At 33.6% G+C, this 8,251-nt stretch overlaps 2 protein-coding genes across 2 annotated transcripts in view; one reads left to right on the top strand and one right to left on the bottom strand.

Annotated features, from left to right (window-relative positions):
• Window positions 778-2,211, bottom strand: LOC107621782 (transcription elongation factor 1 homolog). The gene is made up of 5 exons (XM_016323783.2): window positions 1,990-2,211; window positions 1,536-1,658; window positions 1,381-1,451; window positions 1,283-1,304; window positions 778-1,191 (listed from the first exon to the last, which is right to left on the bottom strand). Exons 2-5 carry the CDS (start codon window positions 1,646-1,648, stop codon window positions 1,131-1,133), a joined length of 267 nt encoding a protein of 88 aa, XP_016179269.1. The 5' UTR covers window positions 1,649-1,658; window positions 1,990-2,211; the 3' UTR covers window positions 778-1,130.
• The window catches only part of LOC107624050 (probable endo-1,3(4)-beta-glucanase ARB_01444), a gene marked incomplete in the record, with an annotated part of 2,121 nt that continues 1,558 nt past the window's right edge, over window positions 7,689-8,251 (top strand). The window contains 1 exon segment of the mRNA XM_016326492.2: window positions 7,689-8,251. Within this exon segment, the coding sequence (XP_016181978.1) occupies window positions 7,756-8,251 (496 nt within the window).

Genomic DNA, 8,251 nt, shown 5'->3' with positions numbered 1-8,251 from the left:
TTATAATTTATTTTTATTTGATGAGTATGTATGTGGTATGTTTATAAAATTCTTTAAATCCAAAATAATAGCGCGCGGATGAAAAATTTATGTATGTATTTGATATATTTAATAATTCACACATTCATTGGATTACAAAATTTATAAGTATTGACATAATTAAAGAGGAGAGGAAATTTTTTCATTCGTAAAAAAAAAAGAATTTATTAATAAACTTTTTTAAAATAAATACAAATAATAAAAATTAAGAATTACTTCAAAAAATTAAGTGCTTCTTAAGAAAAAATTTAAATCAATGAAAGGCAAGAGATTGTAGAATATTTGGTCATGACGATAGATCAGTAGTAATGGACTAAAAAAAATCTAAAAAGACTTTATATGAGATGATCCGAAGATAATTAAGTATAAGTGTGCTTATTTTGAACATAAATATTTTAGGATACAATAATATGTTTAATTTATGCAGCCACACTTTCAGAATTACGTTTTATTAAACAATCGTAACACGTAAGACCTTGTCTTTTCTTAATGAGAAACATAATTAGCTATTTACGCATTGAAAATTGACACGAGACAAACACACATATTTTCATTGTTTTAGCGTACATGTAGTTTTACAAACTCTATTAGGTAGCGTTTGGTAGAGAGATAGAGACTGAAAGACTGATACTGAGAGACAGAGACTTAGAGATAGAGTCTGAAATAAATCTCAGTATTCTGTTTGGTGCAAAGTGTGGGAGACAGAAATTGAAACGAGAATAAAGTTCTAATTTAATTTGTACAAAAGGTAAAATTAGATTAATTAATTGAAATAGGGTATTTTAGGTATAAAATATTATTAAAGTTTCAGTTTTCGTCTCTAAAAATTTCAGTCTCCTGTATCCCCACTTTTTGGAGGTATTGAAATACTGAAATTTTAGGGACAGAGACAGAAATTTAAATACCAGTCTCTGAACCAACAAACATAATACTGAGTCTCAATCTCCCAGTCTCTGTCCCAATACCTCAAATCAAACGCTACTTTAGAGAGTAATATAGGAACAAAACATGTAGTTGCACCAGTAGGAGCTGACACAAATACAGAATTTTCCATCCGCTACTGCTCGAAATGGATTCTTATAATCGCACTACTAAGCACCATCATCTTCCGGGTTGTTCACCCGTTCACATTCATCAATCCAGTCACTGTATCTGCATTGTTCAATCAAGTGGTTGTGTTTGTAAGACAAAGCGAAGAAAGAAGGGGAAAGGGAGAGGTTTTCTATAGAAATATTTAACTTACATGTCTATTGGTTCAGATAAAGCTGCAAAAGACAACAAACATTCTAGGATCATCAGCAGATTTAAAAGACAAACTTGAATATGAGTTCAGAAACAAACCTGTGACAGTAGTGCTAAAGCTCTCTTGGCAAATCCTGCAAGAAGCTTCCCCTATCAAGTTCTTCATATCACTGTTCAAAAGAATCCCAACCATTAATCCTCAAAGGAAATACAAAGCATGGAATCCCCTACAAATGCTAAACGAAATAGCTTACATTCGGCATTCGACACTGGCGTCGTGATTGCAGAAAGGGCAGCTGAAGACAGTGTCAAGCTTATCCATCCGCTTCTTTGGAACTGGCTTTGCTGATGATTTCCTCTTTCCCATTGCTCAAATCCTGATTTTTACATAAATGTTTGAGCACACAAAATCAAAGCTAGAACTTCAATCAATCTCTCAAAAACTTGAAATTTTTTTACGATATTATTCAAACTATCTAACCACCAAAATTCTAAGATCTTTTTTGTTTCCCCTCCAAAAAACACATTATTAAACCAAAACGGTTGAAAATTGAAACTTGTTAATTCAATGAACCCTAGAATGCACATAATGAATCAATGATCGAAATCTACAAGTACAAGCAATGGAAAGGCCAATAGAGAAGCAAGAACTAAAGATGTAAACAAGATGAAAGGAAAACGTAAGCGATAAGGGAATAGAAAGCATACAGAAGTGGAAGACTCCAAGATCAAAAATGTTAATCGAAATGACTGGCTTCAACACTTTCTTTTCGTCTTTTCGAAGGCTATCTTGCCTCTTTCCGAGAAAGAATGAATGATACTAATCAAAAGTGAATCCCACCTATATGCTTTCGTGCTTTAGCTTAACAAGCGCAGGCGATGAGAGAAAGAGAGAGTGGATGTGATTTGAGAAATTGAATGAAATGAAAATTTAGTTTAGATCATTTATAGTATTTGAAATGTATTGAGGGTCATATCTTGTAATTTAGACAAATATCTTTTCATTTTATTAGAATTTTATAATATTATAATCTACGTCATAAAGATAAACATATGAATTTAAAAACATAAAAAGATTAAATCTTTATCATGCTTTATATATTATGAAGGAAGAAAAAAATTTAAATCCCTAAAAACAGTGAATTTATTAATTCTCTGCTATTTATACGACTGCATAATCAAACTTAGATATGCCCACAAAGTATCAAGATTATCCATGCAGTTAAACACTTGGCATGTGTTGAGATAACTTACAATGATGCTCAAATTCTTTTTAGCCTTGGTTTTGCTTCACATGCCCCTGTATTTTTTTCCCTCCATGGCTTCTTTGCTTGACACGTGTCAGTCGTCAATTTGCTTAGCTTCCTTTCTTGCCTTGAGGTCAACGACTCGGATTGAGTCAAAGGAGCAACATCATGCGAACCAACCAATTTTTAGCGAATTTTTATCACGTTGATTTGATCAATTACTTGCTCGGTTTAACACTTAACCAAACCAATCAATAATCATAATAAGATATCAACTAATTAACTAGAATAAATGAAACTTGTTTGGTACTACGTGCTAACTCATCACTTCATGTCAAAAATCATATGAATGTTTTGCTTGTTTCCAAATTTTGATGACTTCCCTTATCAAGATATGATCCCTATGAATGTGTCGGTTACTTGTCTTCATCACGTTGACGCGTTTTTCACTTTTTTCTAATAATTTTGTTTTTCTGATATATAATACTTGGTTTTGGGTTTTCGTCAATTATTGGATTGGTATTTAGTGTTTACATTGATGAATATTGGTTTCTTTCTAGAAAAAAATGACCAGATGCATGATACGAGGCCGGGCTGATTTTTTTGGATATGATTTGGTGGTGTGAGTTATGTTGGGTTATGATCATTAGGAGTGATTTACACTGTTATGACGGCGTTGCTTTTTGAAATCTGGGGGAAAGAAATCGGACCGACCGATTTCAAGCAGAAAGAAGAAGTAACATAAATCGGATCCACCGATTTGTGTAAGGAAGAAGTTGAGGTTGCATGAAATCGGTGCCACCGATTTTTGGGTGGCCAAATTTTTCAACCGAAGAGTGCAGTAATCGGACCCACCGATTTGGGAGTGCACGCGGCCGGTCTGTCCGATTTGCCCGTTAGTACATACATAAACTGGAAAGAAATCACAGAAGCCCCATTTCTTCATCGCAGGTCTCAGCTAATGTTCTTCCTCTTCTCTGATTCTTCTCCTTCATTCTTGTAAAATAAATTTCTGTGAGGTTGAGAATAGTCAAGTACGTATAGTGTTATGGATGATAGAGTTGTATTGAAGATTTATTGTTACGGGCAGATTTTATTGCAAACATATGAGGGAGTTCAATTTGTGTGTGAAAATTCATTAGATGTTGTTATTCCGTTCACATTGTCATTTGAGGAATTGAAAGGTGTGATTTGTGAGAAGATAGATTCTCAAAAATGTAGGAGAGTATCGTGTATTTTGTACAGGTATCCTTTATCTGTGTTTGGTGGGTTTGTTCAATTTCAGACCAAGTACGTGACGGATGAAGCGAGTATGCATGAAATATTTTCAATGTACATGGAAAATCGCCACCGAATGTCGTGCATCGAGATATTGAGTTTGAGCAATCTGAAGCGGACTGTAACATTGAATTGGAAGATTATAATAGTGAAAGCGAGGATGAATTTGAAAGTAACTATGAGATCGTCGGTCCAGGTGAAGACGAAGATGAAGCTGGCGGCGCCATGAACGCAGATGTGGCGGAAGTTGCAAATGCACTAGCAAACCCGCATCCGTTTCAGGAGCCTTCTTTCATGCGGTCGTTGGATTTGGAGGCTATGCATGCACCAGAGTTTCTGCAATATATGAATGCAGGTGCGTAAAGCTAGGTTGCTATGTGAAACTCTAAAGTAGCAGATCAAATAAGTCGGATGAGTAATATATGTGATATGTGACTAGGCATTTGTGACCATAGCATTTAATTTTTTTATTAATTAATAGTTCTTTGTTATGAATTATATTTAGTTGTTCTTTACGTAGATAGAATAGCGAAAAAAAAAGACTATTATGATCTTACATGGTAAAGTGTGTTTATTAATTGAGTTGTAATAAATGACTTATTACTGAGTACATAATAAAGCATTTATTACTTTTGATGTATGCAGCGCTTCCTGTTGTGGCAGATGGTGAGTTCACAGTGGGGATGTAATTCAGTTCAAGGAAGGCAGTAATCAAGGCAATAAAAGATTATACCATCCGGAGAGGTGTGGATTATCGGGTATATGAGTCGGAACTAACGACATTCTATGCCAAATGTACAGAATATAGCGATGGTTGTGACTAGTTGATCAGGGTTACCAAAATGCAGAAGAAGTACTGTTGGGAGATAAGAAGGTACAATAGAAGTCACACTTGTACCAGGTCTACTATTTCTCAAGACCATTCGAAACTGGATTCCAAGACAGTTGCAGAAGCAATTAAGCTGTTGGTAGAGGTTGACCCGTCTATAAAGGTGAAATCAGTCATTACTGAAGTCCAGTCAAAGTTTAACTACACCATCAGTTATCGCAAGGCTTGGTTAGCAAAGTAGCAGGCGGTCGAATCAATTTTCGGAGGTTGGAAAGCATCATATGAAGCTTTGCCCATATGGTTTGAGGCCATGTGCCACAAAGAGCCATCAGCAGTGGTTCACTTTGAAACAATGCCTGCTTACCAGGAGGATGATTTGGTTCCTGATATACGTGTACTATACAATCTTTCAAACCCCTAAACCACGTTAACTTTATAAAGCTCCCTCTACAGTCCGTCTTCCTCGGTGCAAGCAAGCACTCGGCTTCCAATGCTTCAAAACTACTCATGGTCGGTCCTGTAACCGGAAGACCATTTGTCGGCAGACCGAGAATTACCACCACATCCTCCAAGGTCACGACACACTCACCAACCGGAAAATGAAATGTGTGAGTCTCCGACCGCCATCTCTCAATTAGAGCATTAATCATTGCTGACTGACATTGGATAACTCCAATCTGGGAAACATAATAAAATTCAGTCTCGCGTAACTGTGACTCAACAATTTGGTTGTATGGATCCGGCGGCTTTAAATGATCACACATCAACGTCCGTAAACCCTACAATATCACATTTCCGTTATAAGGACAAGTATAATATAACTATATTATCAAAAACACAATTATCCTTACATATCCTTTATAACTAATTCCCAGCATAATTGCATTTCAAACATACACAATAAATCTGTTATACAAAAATCCTTCAATCATATTCATTATCTTATAACAAAAATTAATTAATCTTACACAGTAAATCAGCCTCTATTATTATTATTATTATTATTATTATTATTATTATTATTAATATTAATTAACCTTACACAGTCTAATAATAACAAAAATAATATATCAATATCTACCTACTCCAATCTAATATGTACAGATCTCATTTTCCTTCTTCTTTCATTCATTCATTATTTACATTCATCACATTCATTTATTTTTTCATTTTATTTTAACCAATAAGCATAAAAAAAAACCCAATTCAACGGTAGAACTTACTTACCATATCATACATACATACATAATTAATTACTATTTTAATTTCTATTTCTAACCACCTAATAATAAAATCATACATACATACATGATTAATCTCTACTTAGTGCCATTATAATATATATTGCTAATAAAATATAATATTATCACTATTATTATTATTAAATCAGATTATTAAAAAATAAAAACTTACATAATTTGAATGTCCAAGATAATTAACAATATAAAACTCTGATTGATTTACTTCTTTAAATTTTTGTCTTGGCATTTTTGTTTAAATGTTTTTATGAGGATTGTTGTGGTCCAACAATGGTGAAATGAGGAAAGTGGTGGGGTTGGGAGCAAGAAGAAAGGGATACGAGAGTGAGAGTGAAAGAGATAGTGCTGGGAGGGGTGAAGCACTGGTCCTTGGAATAGAGAGTCACGGGTCAACCAAAAAGCCAAGTGCATGCATGACGCGTGGACAAGAAGTCTCAAATCGGACCCACCGATTTGTACACCTTCCGCGTCCTAAAATCGGTCCGTTCAATTTCCGTCCCCTTAATCGGTGCGTCCGATTTCTTCTACACCGCCGTCACATCTCGGTGAAACACCATAAACCCCCATATCGCTACTATACTCCATCAACGTCTCCATATCAAAATTAAAAAACTCACGAGGCCCAAGCGTATGAACAAAAGTTTATTTGAATTTGATATTAACGAGTTTACTAAGATATTATTCTCAAACTCAATAAATACTTATAAAAATAATTTATAAAATAAAATTGAGGCTAACTAAAGAACTAATTATTTATACGTTAATATCAGTTTATTTTTTTAATTTTTATTTATAATAACATTCAAATGAATAGCTAAAATTATATATAAAAAAAAATTTAAAATTTTACTTAAAGATATCCAAAAGTATAATAAAAAAAATACTTAATAAATAAATTATTTTTGTAATAAATTTAATTAAGTCTTTTTTTTCTTATGTTTATTATTCTTTTCTTTTTTTTTCGACAAAAAATTTTAGTTATCAATATTTAAGTTATTAGATTAATTTAGTTAAATTTAATTACTAAAATAACTTAGTAATGTAACATCATCTTACATGTCAAATGTCCAAATTTTAAAGATCATAAACGTAGCATACATAAAAAAAAAAACTTATTTTATCCAAATGAATATTTAAAATCTAAAAAAAAAAGAAAAACATTATGTTCACATAATTGTTGACTGATTTTAAAAATGTTTGCTGATGTATATTAATTCCCCAAATTTTAGTATCATGATACAATTTAATTTCTACCATTTCTATCAACTCTTTTTTTCTTTAATCTACATCTATAGCCTAGTTCCATATTCCTTCATTTGTCATTTCCCATCTTAAACTTGAAGCAATAATTTCAGTCTTCTTTACTCCCACCCTTCCCATTTAACGTCCCCATCAAGAATTCCATTATTTTCTCAACTTGTGCTAAACCAATCTAAAATCTAAGTCACCAACCCAATAATCTCCAATATACTATATTATTTTAATAATACTATTATTGCCTATATAATACTGATAATAGGGACAAGTTGTAGTGTTGAGAAGTTGCCAATGCTGAAAATAGAAGCCTTCATATCATCTCAATTTGAAGAATAATTCTGAGCCAACGAAGTATTTATACAATGTGTATAATAGGTTGTTTATTTAACTCAATATGAGTTAAAAATGAACATTTAGGATAAAATACTATTAATTTATTAAATACAACACATCCATATTATCTAAAATAACTATTCGAGATACTCTATTGACTCCTTATACTTCCTATTTGAAGAAACCTCCTTTCTGAACATTATAAATTCCACTAAAACCCGATCACCAAAACCACCACCATTACCATCATAATCAGATATTCACATCAACAATGTCTTCTTTTGTTTTCCCAGAGACCAATTCCACTGTCCTCCCAGACCCTTCCAATTTCTTCTCCCAAAATCTTCTCTCAAACCCACTCCCAACAAACTCTTTCTTCCAAAACTTTGTTCTCAAAAACGGTGACCAACCAGAATACTTCCACCCTTACCTCATCAACTCCTCAAACTCCTCACTCACTCTCTGCTACCCTTTCCACAACTCAAACTCTTCATTCATATCCCAAGTCTTCATCAACAACCTCACCATCACTTCCTCTAACAATAACAAACCCGAGGGCAAACACGTCATTTCCTCCTACAGTGACCTTGGTGTCACATTGGATATCCCTTCTTCCAACCTTCAATGCTTTCTTGTTAAAGGAGCCCCCTTTGTAACCGTTTCTGTTACACAACCAACCCCTCTTTCAATAACCACCATCCACGCCATTCTCTCTTTCTCCTCCAATGATTCTCTCACCAAGTTCACCTTTCAGTTCAACAATGGCC

The sequence above is a fragment of the Arachis ipaensis genome, chromosome B10 (genome assembly GCF_000816755.2).
Source record: "Arachis ipaensis cultivar K30076 chromosome B10, Araip1.1, whole genome shotgun sequence".
NCBI lineage: Eukaryota > Viridiplantae > Streptophyta > Magnoliopsida > Fabales > Fabaceae > Arachis > Arachis ipaensis.
This window is presented reverse-complemented; position numbering and strand designations above follow the sequence as displayed.

Excerpts from the sequence above, each read along its gene's own strand:
- LOC107621782 (XM_016323783.2), bottom strand. The coding sequence starts at position 1,648 with ATGGGAAAGAGGAAATCATCAGCAAAGCCAGTTCCAAAGAAGCGGATG. Across the intron at positions 1,452-1,535 it reads GCCAGTGTCGAATGCCGAAT|TGATATGAAGAACTTGATAG; the intron begins GTAAGCTATTTC and ends TCTTTTGAACAG. Across the intron at positions 1,305-1,380 it reads CTTTAGCACTACTGTCACAG|CTTTATCTGAACCAATAGAC; the intron begins GTTTGTTTCTGA and ends TGTCTTTTGCAG.